Source organism: Salvelinus alpinus, chromosome 7 (genome assembly GCF_045679555.1).
Source record: "Salvelinus alpinus chromosome 7, SLU_Salpinus.1, whole genome shotgun sequence".
NCBI lineage: Eukaryota > Metazoa > Chordata > Actinopteri > Salmoniformes > Salmonidae > Salvelinus > Salvelinus alpinus.
This window is the reverse complement of record NC_092092.1, coordinates 52788626-52808721: the sequence shown is the minus strand read 5'-3', so window position 1 is coordinate 52808721 and position 20096 is coordinate 52788626. Positions and strand designations below refer to the sequence as shown.

Here is a 20096-nt window from a genome sequence, read left to right as displayed (position 1 = left end):
CTTTCCCGCAGTTTATTTCATTGATGCTTTCATGTCAGTTGAAAGGCATCGACTTGGCTGCGTTAAGCACAGCATTGAGGAACACTTTTGAAGGCAACGACACAGCTTTGATGCAGATGTGAACTTGAACACTCCTTATTATGTAGATCTCTTTTGCTGTTATTTCACGTGCAAGTATTTCACCAATGAGCCAGCGGTTGTCCTCCATGTATCCATCAAGGCCTTAAGATTCTGTAAGCATAAATGAACACCTGCCTCAAAAAGCTAGTCATTAATGAAGAGTTTAATTGCAAAAAGCTATGTATCCATTTTCAGAAATGTTGGTAAATGAGCTTTTATTGTTTAAATAACCTTCTCACGTTCTAATCATGGCATGGCGTTGTTCAATGACATACGTGTGTTTGTTTGAAACCTATCACTAGATCATTCAATTTGAGAGAGATAAATAATCAATGTTTTGTTGCAAAACGCTATATATACACGCCTCACTCTCAGAGAAAAATGTAGCACTGATAGGTTTGACATAGTCAGACAAATAGTAACATTTTTAACAAAGAACTGTACAAATGATACATTTGTGACGTCAATATTTTAACAAAATAATTTATTTAAATGAATCAATACAGTAATATGAGTTATGTATGTAAAGTATACAAGAAACAGACATTCTATTCCAGCTAAACAATGTATACAGCATATAGCGTTTTGCAACAAAATCCATTTTAATACACATTTAAAATCTATGAATTAAAAATCTGAGAACAGAAATATATTTCACAAACAAAACAGGTACCCATAAGCAATAATTTCTGATAATAAAAAAACGAATGTGAAAAGTGAATGGATATAGCGTTTTGGAACTAAACTCTTCGTATGATGTTCCAGTCAGTAGATTATCCTCTTGCGCATTAACTACATGCAAGATAGGCAGGCCACTTCCCAGAATACATTTTAGGATCAGCCAACAACTCTGAGTCTTGTTAGTGAATAAGGCTTATGTTCCTCTGACAATGCTTTTAATTAAAAGCCACATCATTTAAGCCTAAGGAAAGCTGTTATAGTTTCATCATGCCTCATGACGCTGGAGTCTTAGGAATAATCAATCTTTATAAACAAGCTCTGGGAGGATTTTGAACGAACTGGATGATTTAAGAAAGTCAATAATATTGCCACACCACATCCTCTTATAAACATTGAGGACAAGTCAAAGTAAACAGAGTAGATCAAAACCATTTTAATGGCAGTTTCATTCGATGACACTTGTGGATTTTAAAATAGTGAAGCATTTTAATGGCAGTTTTATTCGATGACACTTGTGGACTTTAAAATGGTTTCGCTCACCACTAAGCTGCATGGGAAATTGCCTCTAGCTCCTTTCGCGCCTTCAGTCAAGACAAAAAGGTTTTGGCACGGGGAGATACAGAACATTAGGAACGCCTTGTTGGCATCTCCGTCATTATCACTCGCTTGGAAAACAATTTGTTCCAATTTTAACTTGACGCGTTGATAACTTCATGTGGCGAATGTTGATAACTTAGTCACCCTGCACTGCTAAACTAACAAATGTAATCATGTGAAGTTGTGCTTGACTAGAGGCTCTATTAAATCTGTATCTCTGAAGCGTTACGGATTGCGCGTTAGAAATGTAAAGGTCATTTCCGATTGAGCCGACATATATAGCTATGGCTTACTGTGAACGCGGTCTCCGCTAACGCGGGAACATTGCCTATTCAAACCTTAGAGGAAATTCAGCCATAAAGCCCAATTGAAATGTAAAGCCAATGTTCCCGCGGAGACGGCATTCACAGTAAATGCTGCATTTGTCATCTCAATCGGAAATGACCTTCACATTTCTATCACGAAATCTGTAACGCGTCAGCGTTAAGGGTTGGATAGACCCCTAATTTTCAATCACGCTGTAACGCTGAACTTCTGCGATACGGATTGAATAAAGCCCTACGAGTGTTTGTACATTTGACTCCATTGAAATAACATTAACTGTGTTTACCCAGTGTTATATGTTATGTTCCTCAGAAATATACAGTATACACTGTAGCAATTCCATTTCATAACCAGCTAATGGAAATTATTACGATAAGACGATTCAACAACACAATTTTGGCAACTTTTCAACTACAACATATCCTTCTACGACAAGTATACAGTGTCTACCCATTTCTCTAGTTTTATTTTGTAGGACAATACTCCCTTTATGCAGCCCTGTTTCCCTCTCACCTATAGGGGTTTGTCTCCCTTTCTAATTCACATATAGTTGGAGTGCATTGCTATGTAATCTTTGACTCCTCTATTCATTTTGATACCCTGCCATGCCAATCTCACAAACAGTAAAGAGAGAGAGATGCTGTGAGGTTCATTTTAATTCATCTTCTCTTGTATTTACTCAAGGTTCTTATTCACTTACTGTCATTTACATTATGAGTGTTATTATTATTTCAGCATCAGCATGGTACAGCATTCCCAAGCAGGCTTCGTCAACATTGGTCTCGGCCGGACAGAACCTCTCCAGGAGCCCACAGTAATCCACCAGATTTGGGTTGTCACTCCTCGCTTGGTTCATGGCCTCTCTCTCTTTCTCGATGACAGAGAAGATAAGCATGTTGCATACCGGATCACCAGGCTACGAAAAAATTGTTCTGCTGAATAAGCCAGATGTAAATAATTGTTGAAAGCAATACAGGGCCCTGCGTCGCAAAGTCCGCTGGATGTTGTGCTTGGCTGCCAGCACCGTGGCTCAGTTTCATTTAGGTACTCAATGGCCTTTTGAAATGTTTTGTTCAATTCAGCCCAAGCTTTATTTAAACTCTGCCCACAACAGGCTTAGAGTCCTTAGAGTATAAAATACCTTACCACCCACATTATTGAGCTGCTATACAAGCTCAAAAGGTTCCTATTTTAAGTTTGCCTTATTTTCAGACAGCCCCCATAGGATTGCAGTGAGATTGCTTACCGCACGGTGTGCTCACTTTGTATTGAAAGAGATCTTTAAATAAATACTTTTTATTCTGTTATTGGCTTTTTACATTTACAAAGCATGTTATAGTTTTATCAAAAGTGGAAAATATTGATGTTACATACGTAACAAATGTAAAAAATAAGTCTTCGATCTTACTTTCCCTGAAAGTAAGAACATACGCTTGGGCATGTGAAAATATCCATAAAACACTGCTTAAGTCATTTAAGTTAATAAAACAGTACAAAAAGTAGAAACCATACATTTAAAAAGAAGGGACACAAACACTGACAACTATAACTTCCATGATTTCCCATGAATAATAAAAAATGTACACAAGTTCATAGTCTTAGTAGGGAGGGGTTCACGGCAAGACGGGATGGATCAGCTAGCCTTGCCCCAACCTTTTGGCTGGTCGAATAACACTCCAGCTCGGAGGATTGTGACCCAGACTATTCACCTCAGAACCTTCCCTTCCCACCCCCCGCCAACAGAACCAACATTCTCCATCCTCAAATGTCGGTAAGGCAGGGACTTGATTAATCCTAGCTCTTGGAGTGCTTAGCCAGTCATCTGTGAGCACATACAGCCAGAGAAAGTGGTTACCGTGCTCGTGTCATAACATTGGCAGGCCTCGGTTACCGTGCGAACAAAGTGGTGTGCTCATTTTCGCACCGAGGGCTGTATCTTGACGCTTACAGGTGCAGTGGGATCAAAACACACATGCTTCCTTTTAAAAATGAGAATCGGGACAAAAAAAAGACAGGCTGGGGTTTCTATTGCTATGGCCTTTGGAATTTCTCCTGCAAAGTGTTTCAACGTTATCGCTCCTCTTATCTCTCACAAGTGAATGTAACAGAAGTTTTGCAAAGGAGTGGCATTATTGGTAATACAGACCAGCTACATTTTGATTAAGATAAAATGGAGCTTTGCAGTTCCTAAATTGAATTCAGACACAGGCTCTTTGTTCCAACCATTTGGTGTTAATGTATTTCGCATAATGACGCCTTAAAGAGATGAATGATTGTATAGTTACAGTATGAGGTCTGGAAAGGACTGGTAAACTCTTCCAAGAGGGTTTAACTCCGTCCGAAGTAATATTACAGGTGTCCCTTTCTGCCTTACTGCACAAAGACATGAATGGAGACTGCTAGTCCAATGTTCTCTGCTTCGTATATACATTGTCTTAAGTTTGTCTTTCAGAGAACATACCATATTGTACGGGATTGTAATAAATAGTCTCATACATATTGCTCGGCCTCCCCTTCATTCAGAATGGTCACTGACCCGTCCCCACTGTTCATCTCAATGTCCATCTCTTTTGCAGCTGCGTTCTCCGGCAGCAGGGCCAGGTCCTTGAACACATCCACGTAATGGCCGAAGCCGGGGCCCCAGTTCAACAGGTTGTCCCAGTTGAAGCCCCCGGCTTGCTGGCCCAGTTTGTGGGGCAAAGTGTAATGGTCCGTCATCGGCGCCTGTGCAGCGGGCCCGCCCTCGGCCCACCGGCTAGAGTAACGCCTTTGCTTGAGCCGCCCGCCGTAGTCCTCGTCGTCGGCGTCCGACTCGTTGACCTGCGACAGCTTGGGAACCCTGGAGCTGTAGGCCACGGGCTTCTCCCGGTCGTACTCCATCTCTGAGCAGGTGAAGGAGTCGTGCGAGTCACTCTCAGATGATGACTCCGGGGGGGCGGGGATGCCGTCGGCCGGGTTGCGGACCCGCGACATGGGCCTCCGGCAGTCCTCCTCGGATGAGGAGCGGCCGTGGTCGGCGCTGCAGATGCTGGGGTTGCGGGGTCGCGGTGTGTTGAGCCGCTCCACCTCCTCGATGGACAGCCCCACAGGGGGTCCCGTCTCCAGAGGGATCTGCTCAATGGGCTGCTTGAGCCGGCTGCTCGGCCGGGAGCCGTGGCCCGCCATGGTCTGGGGGCTCTTGCTGCGGCGGCCCAGCCGGGTGGCGTAGTTGAACATGGCGCCCGGCTGGCCCATCTCGTTGTGGTGCAGGTCCAGGGGGCTTCCATCCCGGCGGGCCAGGTTCAGCTCCCTAGTGGGGGTGTTGCGGTAGAAGGACGAGGGCTTGGTGAAGGGGGCCGGGCTGTGCCTGGAGAGGGGGTTGGGTGTGGGGCAGGCTGAGTGGCTGAGAGGGGTGGACCTCAGGGCCTGGCTGTACTGGGGCTGGTAGGTGTAGCTGGTGGCCCCCAAGGGTAGGGGAGACTGTCTGGCGAAGCCCAGAGGGCTGTGTCTCTGGATGGAGAACTTGGGCGTGTGGCTGCGGAACTGCTTGTAATGCTGGATGATGTCGGCGTCGGACGGGGCGATGCTGCTGGCGTTGTCTATGTCATAGTGCTCAATATCTGCCTCAGGCATCTGGCAGGGGGCACACGGGGCGCTGGGGATGGTCTCGTTGTTGTGGGGGATGTCTGTCTCGTCGTAGATCAGGTAGGGGTTCTCCCTCTCGATGATGTCTGGCTTGGGGTTCCCCTCAGGCTGTTTCCTCACCGTCATGTCGTCGCCGTACGGCGGGATGTTATCTGGATCGTCAAACGCCACGTTCTCGCTCCCTTTCTTCTTCTTCTTCTTCTTCTTCTCCTTGGGCTGCTTCTCCTCCTTTGGCACGTTGGTCTTGTTGCGGCCCTTGCAGTGGTTGCAGAGGATCAGACTGAGCACCACCAGGGCCAGGGCTGTGGCACAGCTGCCCACAATGGCCGGTACCGCCCAGATGGGCAAGGTCAGCTCCTTGGCCGTGGGGCTCGGGCTGCAGATGAAGCCGCCGTTGTTGGCTGTCTTGCAGAGTGTGCCCTGAGGGCATTGAACCCCCAGGCACGCCACCAGGGTCTCGCAGGTCTTGCCAGTGTAGAATTCAGAGCAGACGCAGGTGTAACTAGAGTGGGGGCCAGGGACACAGCTCCCTCGGTTCTGGCAGGGGTTCGAGGCGCATTCACCGGGTGGGAGGCACTGGTAGGTGTACCACTGGTTGACGCACATCAGGCCGTCCCAACATGGGCTGCTCTCACACAGGTTGGGCCCTCTGCAGCCGATCTTGACGGCTGGGCTGGTCTTGGAGATGGTGACAGTGCTGTGATCTCCGCTGAAGGGAAGATTTTCCCCATTGTACTTCACATAGGCCAGGCAGCCGTCGAAGCCTGTGGGAAGAATAGGGAGAGGAAGAGGTGTTCAAATAACAGGAAGCACTCCTGGACGGCTATTAAGACAACACAGTGATAATTTCCGAATTAAATTTGAGCGCTTTTCAGAATGTGCCAAGTGGCTGGGATCGCCAACTTGTAAATAACAGGAACTGAAAGCTATAATCAGAACTAGAGGAATTTTGTTTAGACGGCAAATTGGTTAAGCATCGGCCAAAATCTCAATGAAATGTCCTCATGGAAAACACCTCGACAAATCACATTCTCAAACGCGTAAATAAATCGTTGGCAACTCTGAGAGAAGCCAATGTAATTATTTTCAAAAACATAGGCGGTGGATGCCAGACAATCTTCAGACCTCGTATCGCTTCAAGACATCCATCTGGAAGAAATGTTTTGGTGACTAATTCAAACCTTCGCTTTCATTTTGCTTCACAAAGTTCCCTCACAGATGTAAACACATGTTTATTGAATTTATCCCATTTTGTTGTATTCATTAGATCCTTACTAGTTGAATGCACACCAGACCACAAATGCTTCTACATGCATATTAAGCAAGGGTCAGTTCCTATTTGGTGTAGGTGTGGCCCCAAGAAACCGGGACCAGATAACCTTCGTGCTAGGCAAGACAGCCTGCCATAGGCATGCACGTTTATTTTGAAGTATATCCATACCTTATTGTGTGAAAGAGGCCAACAAATCATTAAAATTGCTTTTTTTTACCATGTTAGTCCATAGTATTAAGTCATTTTCTTTCCATTAAAAGTCTGAAATGTACAGTGGTGTATCCCTTCCCTCTGGAAGCCCTCTCGTTCACCCTATCCCAACTATTTTCAAGTCCGAAAACATTTGATCTGATATGTGACATCTGATCTGATTTAGATCTAATCCAAGACAAGATTCCATGGCAATAAGATGAAAACATGAAAGCATCAAAGGCAGGGCTCCCCACCTAATCAAACTACTTTCACATTAGCTATTGTCTAGAAATGATGTGTAAAAGAGAACAACATTAACTCTTCTACAATTTGTCCAGTGTCAAATAAAAACACAATTTACACTAGCTCCAGAGAGCAGGACTGCAACATCACCTAATATGGTCTGACTCAACAGAAGACCTTATATTATTTGCTAAAGGTATCTACCATTCAATAACAGCAACTTCACACACAACCACCTCACCTGATGCAATTTTCTGCTGGGTGGGCCCGGAGGGGACTCCACCGAGGGACATGGTCAGGACGTTGAGACCCCCGAAGTCCTGTGTGGGGTGCTGGATGAGCTTGAGGAGTGCCCCGTCCACGTGGAGGGAGGTGGCAGAGCCGTTCTTGAAGACCTGCAGGATGTGCCACTGGCCGTCTGATAGGACCATCTCTCCCAGGGTCCTCTCCACCTTACCCCCCACACCCGCATCAGATATGTAGTGGACATTGCCGTTCTTCAGCTGGGAGGGAAGAGACAGAGTTAGATGGATGGACAGATAGGCAGACGTGGACAGACGGATGGACACAGACAGACAGGAATGCAGGCCGGCAGACAGGCTGATACTGTATTGTACATGTTTGTTGAGAAGGAAAGAGTGGAGAAATGTGATAAGCATGATGATATGATTATATGCTCTGATCATTCTCAACTCAGAGATGTTGTTGATGTTTTGTTTCAGTTGGAGAGCTGTTCTTGTTTTGTAATACTAATAATCTATTTATTTACAGTACCGTTATTATACCAGTTAAGTTGATTGAAAACACATTTTCCCTTTACAACGACGACTGTTGCAGTGCAGAGGTAAAGGTTGCATATGCCAAATACCAGTAAAACAGCTATTATTATGATCATGTTAGGTATGCAGGAACTTTCATAGTATTACCTTCAATATGCATAAACTATATCCATGCGCAACAGAGTTAATCATATAGAAGTAATTAATCAAAATGACAGTGTGCCAGGCATTGTATATGGTAATCTCATATATTTCAGCCTAAAGTGGAAAAGTAATCTCTTTTGCCTCCCCTTCAAAGAAACTAAACATCAGCAATGGTATGTAGCTTCAGGAAGAATTGATTTTAAAGGCCCACGACGAAATCTGGAAATGGGAGAAGAAAAAAAATCACACGAGCCAAAAACACAGGAAACGAGATCTGGAGAACCAATTGAACTTATCTCTTTTACATCACGTTATTTATACCCTATGCATATTTTTTGGGGGGGTGGTGGTCAAGCAGTACATTCAATATTGTTCTTTGGGCTGTACAGTACTAATGGTAGGGGGGATTCTGGGGGCACTGCACCGGAAAACACAACCAGAGAGACCCGGTGTGTCCTAGAGGAAAGGAAGCGGACTGGGGGAAAATGGAAAAGGATGAATGAGAGCTTGGGCCCTCGGACAGCTGCCCCGGATCAGTCCAAGCCTTGAACTCTATATCAGCAGAATGAAGGAGCGTATATGTAAGGGTAATGAGAGGAGGTGATAAAGGCACAGATCCCCTTATAGCTTTGACTCAGGGGGTGGGGGTTAAAAGGGAGGATTGTGCATACGTGTGACATGTTTAAGTGGGGACCGAGTGGCAGATGGAGAAACAGACACAAACGAACGTGTGTGCGGGACAAATCTAAGTATAGAAACCTCAGAATGGTTTGGGAACAGCAAACAGACAAAACACATTAACACTAGAAGCGAATCTCTGCATGCATACAGTATTTGTACTGTGTGTGGCTTGTTACCCGACAGGGTTTCGCTCTGTGGAGACTTCTTTTACCTTGATGGTGGTGTAGTTGCTGCTCTCCTGGACGTGGAGCAGGGTGCCACTCTTGCTGCGGGTTCGGAACTTAACCTTGAGGCTGCTGGGCCCAGAGAGGTCAGAGGTCAAGCCCATGAGGCTCTGGCGCAGCAGGATGTCCCGTTTGGGGCTCTGGCGCATGGCGTAGTCAAGGCGTCCAGTCCCGTCCAGTGAGAGAGCCGTGTCGGCCGTGATGTCTATGAAAGAATGAAAAGCACAATTCTGGGTAAGTCAAAGGAAATGATACCATCTGCCTTCTGAGTGATGGTCAAATTCAGAAGAAGTGTATGACAGAATTCCCCTCCAAATGATTCTTACATTTCTCGCAGTACTTGCCGGTGAAGCCCTCCATGCATTTGCACTGCTGCCAGGACCAGTAGTCAATACAGGTGCCCCCGTGTCTGCAGGGGTTGGCTGTGCAGGCTCCCTCCAGTCTGGGACATCTACAGACAAACAGACAGTCAGACAGGCACACACAAGTCAGCCCCCCTGGTGGACAGCCGGCCCTCAATAGGAAACGGCAGATGAGATTCCCGCAATACAAAAAACATAAAAGATCCAGGGAATTAGCATATTAAAAGATCTGTCCTCGCCACTATTCACAACCAACTAAAAGAATTTCCATTCTACGATTACTATTCCAAACAACTGTACATCTGCTATTTATATCAAAGATGTCTCTTCAGCTGTTCCTGAGGGTTGAGAGCTTCAGAGAATGGCCAGATATCCTGCTGGGAGAGTTTGGGGTTTTAGGGGGATTGAGAGGGATGGGGGGGGTGTAGGGAAAGACAGAAAAGAAGAAGAGAAGGAGGGAGGGAACCAGACCTGTCAAGGATGTCATGAGATACCAGGGCCTGACTGGGCTCCAGCGGGCGGCCGTTGACGGCAAACTCCATGATGCAGCCCACAAAGTCGTGGGTGGCAACCTGGCCGCGGCGGTGAAGGACGGGCTCTATTGACCTGACGCCTCCCACCGAGAGCCTGTTGGGCCCAACGTCCAGGATCCTGCGAGGAGAAGGAGAAGCCGCTGGAGGTCAGCACCTCTCACAATGACATGGCCCCACGGGGCCTCGGACCCTCCGCAAAATAAACTGGACCCTCCCGGACCATTCCTCATCTGCCAGATCGCTCGCTCAGAGTCTCGCACACAGTCCCCCCCCATGGGTCCAGACGGCTTTTCACTCTGGGCCTCTTACAATGCTAAACGGTACATGTGATGTCCATGTATGTGTTTACATACACTAGGATTTACACTAGGCTAGGTGAATATGCAAGTGTTCATTGAGAAGAGTCAAGGTGATGGATGTGCCCACAGATTGTTCCATTCTTTGCAGAGATATGAGATATTGCTGCATTGTTTAGATAGTGACCAATGATGATATTTGTATACATTGAAGGTGGTAAGCCACTCTGAAAGTAAACAGCTTCAAATGGAATTCGTTTTTTCTCGCTCATTACTATAGATACAGTATACTATGGAAAGAAATACTTCCCCCTATACCCAAATTCTCTTCTGTGTGTACTCTGCCAGGGTGGACTGTGTGCTAATCTCTACTTTATGTGTTCTTACCAGTCAGTATGCACAGCCACGTTGCTCACAGCACAGTAGCCTGGCTCCTGATCGTCTCCACACAGGTCGACTGTCAGGGACGCAGCCTGCATGACGAGGGGAGCAGAGACACACGCGTTATTCTCCTTGGACTGTACAGTACATATAGTAGCACACAACAAATCACCACACCTTGTGCCTTCCTGATAGTTGTACCAGCTCAGACCGTCATATCCTAGTCAGATGAGCACACCAGTTTACAGATAACAGTAAATTCAACGACATGACTGATTTTGTACATCACAAGCAATGTTGTTTGATAGCATATACTGTATTTGAAACCATCATTATGAAGATGGGAGATACAGTAGGCCTAAATATTAATCTGAGATTCTCTAAGATATGACTTTCACCCTTAGCCAATGCTAATAATTGTTCTACTTTCCCTATGTGGTCTCTGAAGCTTGACTGATGTGAAAAAAAGAGGTGGCAAGAGAAATGGAAAGTGCGTGAACGTGTTGAAAAACCATGACAGCATGCTCCACCTACACCAGGATCTTAGGTAAACATGGAGCGGCCTGCTCGGAGCGTGAGCACAAATCATCCAAGAGATGGCGGAGAGCGTGACCCCTCCCCTTCTCGGCCTCCTGAGGTAATTGCTAACACAGAAATGTTTTACGAAGCAAAAAAAAAGCAACAAGGGAAACAAGAGTCATTTGTCTCTGGGCTTTGTCGCTATTGTTGAAGGGCTAGGTCTACACGTCAGAGCCAGATGGGCATTTTATTAATGCCTTTCTCTCAGATCAAAGTCCCTGCAGCCAAACCGCAGCGTACACACACTGTCAAGTGTCTCACACGACTGGCGAAGGGCTTTTCTCAAGGAAACACCCTTTGAGAAAAAAACAAACAGGAGCTTTGTTTCTGTTTGGTTAACTTGGAACAAGGTAAACGAAACAGGGTAAATTAAATCAGTGTTGTCACTGGACAGCATCATTTTCTCATGACCAACCTTCTAGATGACAAATCCAGAAAGATGGCTGCTGTTGAACACTGCAGACACATGCTATTGTCCACAGGAACACACTATTGTCGGATTATTTGTGTGCGACGGTCAAGTTCAACACTTTTTGAGGATGAAAACAACAGAATGTAGATGCTAAAGGGTGTAAACCAGTTGTAAATTATTTATGTGAGGCCTGAAACCACTCTCATTCATGACAAGACAAACAGAAATAAGGCAAACATAGCCTTGAGAAGAATGAGACCACAATTGTTGCAGTTAAATTGAGACAGGACTGTATTACAAAATGTAAACTACATTAGTGTTCTTAACTTAGTGGTCATACTATACTCATTACCATTGCTGTAATAATAAAGCTATAATAACAGAGTATAAACAATTGAAAAAAATGCTTGTTGGGGTGCCGGTTTCAGTAGGGTGATCTAAAATATGCTTCTCATATAAACAACAGTGTCCTTGACTCTCGGTGCGTCATACATTACTATGAATGGTGTCTGGTTTTCATCTGCTCAGTATCCAGTACCTGAAAAAAAGGCCTTCACGGGACAACCTCAATGACCCACATCACCTTCTCCAAACACACTGATCAGGTTCGCTTTTCACCGCCTCAGGGCCTTGGCACTTCAGGGACGACACATGCCCGCTCTGCTTCCATTCTTCTAGCTCGGCTAAGAGCCTCAACATGGTAATTCCTCAGCCTACACGTAATATTTGCAGTGCAGTAAGGGCAGCATCGCATTTCTCAATGCATGTTGTGTACCTTTCCATTCTGTCACTCTGCACATCTCAAAGCTGACAATTTAACGATTTTACCAGTTTCCTATGAAATCCCAGTGCAGGGTGAGAAATGACAGATCTGATGTCCAGCAGGAGACTTACACTATAAAACTTTGGACAGGCTGCTGACTTTTTTCTCCCCGCCATTAAAAAACTGGCAGAGAAATTACTAGATTCAAATACAAGGAATTTCAGTGTCTGACGCTACTTTGGAGGTCATATTGTAAATCACAACAAGCAATCAAATATAATTACAAACTATGAAAACCCTATACAGAACTACCACTGTGTGGGAAGTTTAATTATCATCTTATGGTGCAAAAAAAGACGATGAGGCCAAATGTGGACGCTGCTCTCGGCTATAAAAACCCAGGAGGTCATAACGGCTATTGAATCATAAACTAATCTTCTATGTACATCTGGTGCCTTTAGGATTTTCCCTCTACATTTTTGCAATTAAGGTCCCATCAAACCATTAAAACATACAATAAAATATATTTTCCAACCGTTTATGGAGGAAAACAAATAAAGACAGCTTGGTAAAGCCATATATAACATAGAAATGACTCTCACCATTCCAGCTCTCCTTGCAATAACCGTGTGGAACTGTCCATCTGCAACCTTTATCATGGTCATTAGTTTATAGGTCCCGCTACCCAAGTTAAACGAGAAGCGCATCTGTCCCTCAAAGATCTCCAGAGCCAAGAATTCCGCCTTGTCTCCGGTCTGGTTGTCATGGTTGTACATGAGGAGAGCGTTGCTCTTCAGTGTGGCAAATTTGATGTAGATGTAGTTATTGTTGGGATCCAGGCTAGGGAACTCCATGTAGGACAGCTCCTCAAAGCCGTAGCTGTTGAGTTCACAGTGTTTTCCAAAGACCCCTGAGGACGAAAGGAATGAATACAAATCAAACAGGGAAGTCATGAATAATTCACCATACTGCATCTACTAAATCAGCACATAGCTGGGAATCTGTTGCCATCTGCCATCATAGGCTAACCCTAATCATGCTAAGAAGAGAGAAACAGTTAAACAACATGTGAATAAATGTGACATGGAGATATACAATGAATGACAATGGGGATAGCAACAGTCATTTTTGCCAATCCAGATAGTTTTAGCGGTTGCCCCTAAGTTAATACTCACCAAATGGACAATGACAGTAATATCCATCCACTCTGTTCTGGCAGGAGCCGCCATTAAAACATGGGTTACACTCACAGTGATTGATGATGGAATCACACGTTTTGCCTGGGTTCACAAAACAACACAAATTCAAATAAACGAGGTGGGGGATGACAAAGGAAAATGTGAGGGGAAACTTAAAATCACAGGGGGTCTATGCTATTGTAAACTTAGGATAATCTATTTGAAACTTACATGAGTGAAAAAGTAATACATTGGGAGATTATATATAGATTTTACAACTATAGCCTCTTTATTGGATCTCTGAGGCCAAGAGACATGATGAAAATATGATGACTTAAGGAGTAAAAGTATTAATAGACACAGACAGAACAAGGTATGCAAGGGGCGAGACTGACAATGACCTGCAGCGTCATGTATTTTTAGGTACTGACTCCTGCAACATGAGACAAACAGCTTAAAGGAGATAAATTCTTTCACCACAACCAGGCAGGGAAAACAGGAAGTGTGGAGTTCAATGTGAGGGCATGCAAACTACTGTAAGTCAATATGTGCAATTCTTCAAGAGGGCCATTTGTCTTGATGAAACGCAAAGGTTTGTGGTCATTTGTTAAGGTCATAGTAAAAAAGGCAAAACATCTGCTGTTGATCATTGGAAATGTCTTTCAGCAACTACAGCCAGCAGCTGACCAAACAGACATGATTCAAACTACTGTTCTCGTTTTGCTTCTCCATGTGCACTCCCTTCACTAAGAGTAATATTATTTTATTTATCATATCATCAACTTAGCATTACATTCAAGCAGGGGAGGGAGTGATTTACACAGTGGCTAGTACTATTTAGTTCACTTTTCGAAATTAGGGAGAGCAGTCTTCAATACATATTAAACCTCTAAATGCTTGACCAACAGAAAGATAGGCAGAACCTTAAACATCTAAAATATGCAGTACTGAAAGACATGCAGAGGAATATGAGACTAAGGCCCTTACTGGGTTCAATTTCGCATCATCCTTTTTATTAAAGTAAACATGACAAGATGATATGCATCAAAGCTGATACCCCCCAACTAGTAATCGTAAAACCCAAAAATGTTTGGCAGTCAGGCCTGTATGCTAGGGTTACAACACCTCTTGCAATCGTTTGGAGGCAAATATTTTACTTGGACAAGCAGGATTCATGTGCAGTGTGTGTATACTTGAGCCTAGCTGAACATCTGTGGTTGTGTTGCTCATAAAATCCAAATGACTCCTAAGGCGTTGTACGGTACCTGCAAAGCCGGATTTGCAGAGGCAGTTGAAGCCACCGGGGTAGTTCTGGCAGAGCGCCCCGTTCTTGCAGGGGTTGGAGAGGCATTCGTTTACGTCCCTCTCGCAGGCCATGCCCGTGAATCCCTCGGGGCAGGTGCAGGAGAATCCCCCCACCAGGTTGTGGCAGGTCCCACTGTTGTGGCACGGGGACGGCAGGCACTCGTCTATATCCGTCTCGCACAGCGCCCCCGCATACCCTGGTCTGCAACTGCAAGCGTATGGCTGGAGGGGGTGGTTTGTGACAAGGATCACCGGGACACTCTCCTCTGTCTTCATATCTGGCCCAACGCTAAGGCGCTTCTTGCAGCTGCCCCCGTTCTGACATGGGTTACGTGTGCAGGGGTCATGATCCACTGAGTCTACCTGTACCCCGCTCTGCCTGTGCAGAACTTCTTTGATGCTCTGAAAGAAGGTGGCCACTCCACTGGGGTTGACATACTGTCCATGGCTGCGCTTTATGGCGGCCATCAGGAAAGTCTGGTTGTTGAGTTCAAACGCACCATACAGCTGTACTCCAGTGCCTAGCCCTGCCAGCTGCGAGTTTGCGATGCGGACAAAGCTGAGGTAGTGATTGGTGAGGAAGGTGGTGACCCCCTGGGTATGGAGGCGAATCAGGATACTGTTGTCCACAGTGGCGTTGGTGAACCCCATGAAGAAGACGCGGACGTTACTGCTGACAGAGCCATGGACACCATCACTACTCCGGACAGCTAATTCGAATGTTCCGTCTGTTGAGCGGGCCTTGGAGTTGAGGTCACAGGTGCCCATTGGGATGGTGAACAGACTGGATGAAGGAGGGGTCAAGGAGCAGTGGAAGCTGTCCTGGATGTCTGGGTCTTGGGGCTTCACAACCCCAAGGGACCCTCCGGGGAACATGTTTCCGAAATAGTGGACATAGATCTCCACTGAGCGCGGCTCTGACGGGTTATCATTCTGATCATTGACTTTTACGTGGACCGTTCCGGTGGAGGACATCTGAGGGACGCCGGAGTCCTTGATCACCACCGAGAGGTAAAAGTCACTGATCTGCTCCCTGTCGATCTCTCGACTGGTGGTCAGCACTCCAGCGGGGCTGAGGCTGAAGTAGTTGCTGGCTGAGCCAGCGCTGAGCAGACTGTATGAGAACGGACCTTGATTCGGTGAAAGGTCTGGGTCGGTTGAGGTAAGAGTTGCAACGTCTGTCCCGGCTTGCTGGTTCTCCATGACCTCTGCATTCACCGTCATCAGAGTAGGACCGTTATCATTAATGTCTTCCAGATTCACGACCAGGGTGGCACTTCCAGTTGCCGAGGGTGAGCCAGAGTCCACAGCTAGCAGAGTCAGGCTGAACAGAGGAGTGGTTTCTCTGTCCAGCTCAGCTGCAACAGACACTTGGCCAGTCTGGGGGTTGATGTTGAAGACATTTTTCTTCAAATCTGAGGCTATGGAGTAAGAGAATCTGCTCCAGCTTGGGACAGAGTCAGAGTCTTGGGCACTAACGAAGGTGACCAAGCCACCAGGGGAGAGACCCTCACTGATCTGAACATCATACAGTTCCTGGCTGAAAACAGGAGGATCATTGGCATCCAGGATCGTGATGTTCACAAAGACCTCGTCGATATCCGCCCCACGGATGCTTCCCGCGTTCTTCGCCAGGACTTTGAGGGAGATCTTCTCCTCTTTCTCACGATCAAGGGGACCTGTGACGTAGATCTGGCCTGTTTTCCTGTTGATGCTGAAGCCCTTTCTTCTGCTCTTCCCAAAAATGAGGTAGTAAACCACTCCGTCATGTCCTTGGTCGCGGTCACTGGCGAACACCTCTCCCACCACTGTGCCTCTTGGAGCTGCTTCAGAGACTTCAAAGTAATACTGCTTGGAGACAAAGCGGGGAACGTATTCATTGGCCCCCTTGAGCTGAATGTTGACGTTGGCGAAGCTGCAGCGCTCCTCGTCTGGGACATTGAAGGCCTTCACTGTTAAGTGGTAGACCTGCTTGGCCTCATAATCCAGGAAACCCTGGGTGGTGATTACACCTGTATTTGGATCAATTACAAAGAGGTCACTGTCTGAAGACTGGATCACGTAAGCCATGACGGCATTGGGCCCAGAATCTCTGTCTGTGGCATTCATTTTCACCACTGTGGTGCCACTGGGAACGTTCTCCTGTACCACAGGGAAATACTCATCAGGTTCAAATATCGGTGGGTTATCGTTCACATCGGTGACATGGATTGTAACCATGACGTAGCTGGTCTTTGCGATCCATCCCCCGTCGGTGGCTGTCACTCTGAGCTCATATCTTTGCCTTTCCTCAAAGTCCAGATGATTGGCCAGAGACAGGATTCCTGTTTTACTGTTCACGGCAAATAGGCCCTTGTCATTGCCCGAAGTGATGTTGTATGCGATGAGCCCGTTCATCTCTTTGTCCTTGTCCCTGGCAGAGAGAGTCCTGATGGCTGTCCCCACAGCAAGGCTCTCCGGTATGGTAGCTGTGACTTGGCTTTGGGAGAACTCTGGTGTGTGGTGATTCTCCTCAGTGACTGCCACTTTTACAGTGGTTCTAGCAGTCAGAGGGGGGTTCCCTTTGTCTCTGGCTGTAATATCCACGAGGAACACCTTGTTCATATCTGAGGTGAGTGAGGCGGCGACAGTGACCCATCCGCTCTGCTTATCCAGTTTGAACTTGCTAGAGCTGTTCCCTCCTGATATTATGTACTCCACCTCAGAGTTGAGGCCAAAATCTTTCTTGTCAAGAGCTATGACCATGATAAGTTTGGTGCCAACTTTGACGCTTTTAGTAACAGGTGTAAAGTAGCTAGAGGATTCAAACTTGGGTGGATTGTCATTACTATCTACTATGTTTACAATGACTGTAGTTTCACTCATCAATGGCTTTGGCGCACGGTCTGAAGCAGTAACGATGAAACTATGGCGATTTATGTTTATGTTGCTGCCAGTTGAGTTTTTATATTTTAAATGCTGCTTGATAAAGATTTCTCCAGAGCTTGAATTGATTCTGAAGTATTCTGACTGGGACCTGATGAAATAGAATATTTTGCCATTGAAGCCCTCGTCAGGGTCTGCTGCAGACACCTGAGTAACAAGTGACCCCACATCTGTAAGTTCAGGGTAGTCCAGATAGTAAGATGGCCGACTGAATCGGGGGGCATTATCATTGACATCTGTTACAAATATTGTGACATCCGTGCTAACTGTCCAGCCAGAATCATGGGCAGAGACTTTGGCAATGTAATGGTCAGTGTCTTCTCTATTGAGAGGTCTACTGATTGTTATGTCTCCTGTACTTGGATTGATAGTGAACGGTAGACTTGTGTCTGTGATTGAATACTTGCTTATGGCATTAGTACCTGCGTCCTCGTCTGTGGTTGTAACCCTGGTGACAGTGTAACCCACTGGGGCGTTTTCGGCCACTGTGGCGCTAAAGATCTTAGAGAACCTGGGAGCGTTATCATTCACATCTAGCGCGTTGATCAGGACTTTAACAGCTGTGCTTTTGGGAGGGTTGCCACGGTCGGTGGCCTTCACTTTAAGGGCATATTGAGCTACTTTTTCCCTGTCAAGAGGCCTGGTCGTTCGGATTTCACCAGTGGCCCGGTTGACGCTGAAGCTGTTCTCCTTGTTGCCGTCGATAATGGCGTATTCCAGCTGGCCGTTAAGGCCACTGTCCTGATCCACAGCAGACACAATGAGCACCCGCTGAGGGTACAGGTTCTCCAGTATCTCTGCATGTAATGGTTCCCTGTCAAATACGGGGTGGTTGTCGTTTACATCCAGCACGGTGATCTCCACTTTCTCATATGAGGAATAGGGGGGGAATCCTTGGTCCCTGGCCTCAATCCAGAGCACATATTTCTGAATGTGTTCAAAGTCCAGTGAATGTTTGATTGACAGCTCTCCAGTCAACTGGTCGATGTGAAAGGCATTATCCAGGTTTCCACTGGCGATGTAGTATGATAGGGCCCCGCCACGTGTCGAGGACCCGGTCACTGTGGTAATGATCGTGTTTGTGGGTTGGCTCTCTGGAAATGTGAAAGTAGAATCCTTCAGCTTGATGACAGGGAAGTCTCCCCCAGTTACAAACCGGACGGTCACGGTGGTCGAGTCTGTTTTAGGATTGGTTCCGCCGTCTTTCACTCGGACAGTGAGGGTAACCTCCGAGCTGCCTGTCAACCTCTCATTGGCTGTGATGGCTCCTCTTAAGGGATCAATCTTGAACTTGTCAGAGTTGCGGCCGGTTAGAGAGTAGTGGAGCTGAGCATTGGGTCCCGCGTCCTCATCCGTCACTGTCACAGCGAATACCAAGTTGCCTGAAAAATACAAAATGAGACCAAATGCTTCAGAATAACTTTTACAGCAGATATACACTTAATCATCAATATTTTCCGCAAAAGTAATAATTTCATAGGAGGTAAAATAAATACTGTATATACTTTAGTTATATAATCACATATTATACAAGCATAATATCATCAGACATATACTGTAAGTACATGAATATTTGAAATGAATATTCATGAATAAAATCTGAACCCACCTGCTGAGATGAAGGCAGGGATGTGTGTGACGTAGGGGTGGTGGTGGAAGTGGGGAGGGCTGTCGTTGATGTCTGCCACCACCACCGACACAGTGGCGGAGCTGGACATGCCCAGGGGCTGCCCTCCGTCTGTGGCCACAACTAGGAGCTGGTAGTTGGCTCTGGCCTCCCGGTCCAGTAGGGAGCTGGTGATGATCTGGCCTGTGGCTGGGTTGATGGAGAACTGACCGTTGCCTCCAGTCAAACTGTAACTGTAGGGATACATAGAAGAGGACACGTTTTAGGAACACACATTATTCTAGGATTTGTACAGCATGGTTTTAGATGAGATGTTTAATTTATTTTCAATGGAACATATATGTATATACGTTATACACTACTTCGAGACAATATTTGAACATTAGTTTTAGTCAATACAATCTTAATACTGTTACTATACTGTTGCCAGGAACAGCAGCTACCTACATACATTACATTAGATATTGTGATAATATGCAGCACATACTGGTAAGCTTTCTACTGCCTATACATGCCCAGATTAAAATATCTTGATCAGCATTGCCAAAATAATCCTATGGAGGGCACTGTTTTAAGCTTTAAAGAGGCAGAGAGTAATTTCATAGAAGAACACAGACATAAAATAACTTAATACATTTTTGGTGGTTTTTGTTTGATGAAAGCACCATCTATAATTTATTGGCAAAGCATTACCCAATTCTTAAGGTATTCTTCTTAATATTGTATCTCATTCCATTTTCTCCTGTGTTTTTTTGCTTCACAGAGGCTTTAATTCAAACAGCTCACAAGGGCACATATTTTGAAAACGCTTCCTATAAAAACGGGGACAAATTATGGAATAAAGTGTGAACAC

At 45.7% G+C, this 20096-nt stretch overlaps 1 protein-coding gene across 1 annotated transcript in view; it reads right to left on the bottom strand.

The window, feature by feature from the left end:
* Nucleotides 1–265: 265 nt before the first annotated feature.
* Nucleotides 266–20096, bottom strand: part of LOC139581168 (protocadherin Fat 4-like) — a 92978-nt gene continuing 73147 nt past the window's right edge. The window contains exons 8-17 of the mRNA XM_071410650.1: nucleotides 19226–19476; nucleotides 14652–18998; nucleotides 13384–13488; nucleotides 12811–13118; nucleotides 10461–10546; nucleotides 9716–9895; nucleotides 9209–9333; nucleotides 8870–9087; nucleotides 7296–7557; nucleotides 266–6110 (exon numbers count right to left, since the gene is read on the bottom strand). Of these exons, the coding sequence (XP_071266751.1) occupies nucleotides 4213–6110; nucleotides 7296–7557; nucleotides 8870–9087; nucleotides 9209–9333; nucleotides 9716–9895; nucleotides 10461–10546; nucleotides 12811–13118; nucleotides 13384–13488; nucleotides 14652–18998; nucleotides 19226–19476 (7780 nt within the window). The 3' untranslated portion in view covers nucleotides 266–4212. The remainder of the gene's footprint in view (nucleotides 6111–7295; nucleotides 7558–8869; nucleotides 9088–9208; nucleotides 9334–9715; nucleotides 9896–10460; nucleotides 10547–12810; nucleotides 13119–13383; nucleotides 13489–14651; nucleotides 18999–19225; nucleotides 19477–20096) is intronic.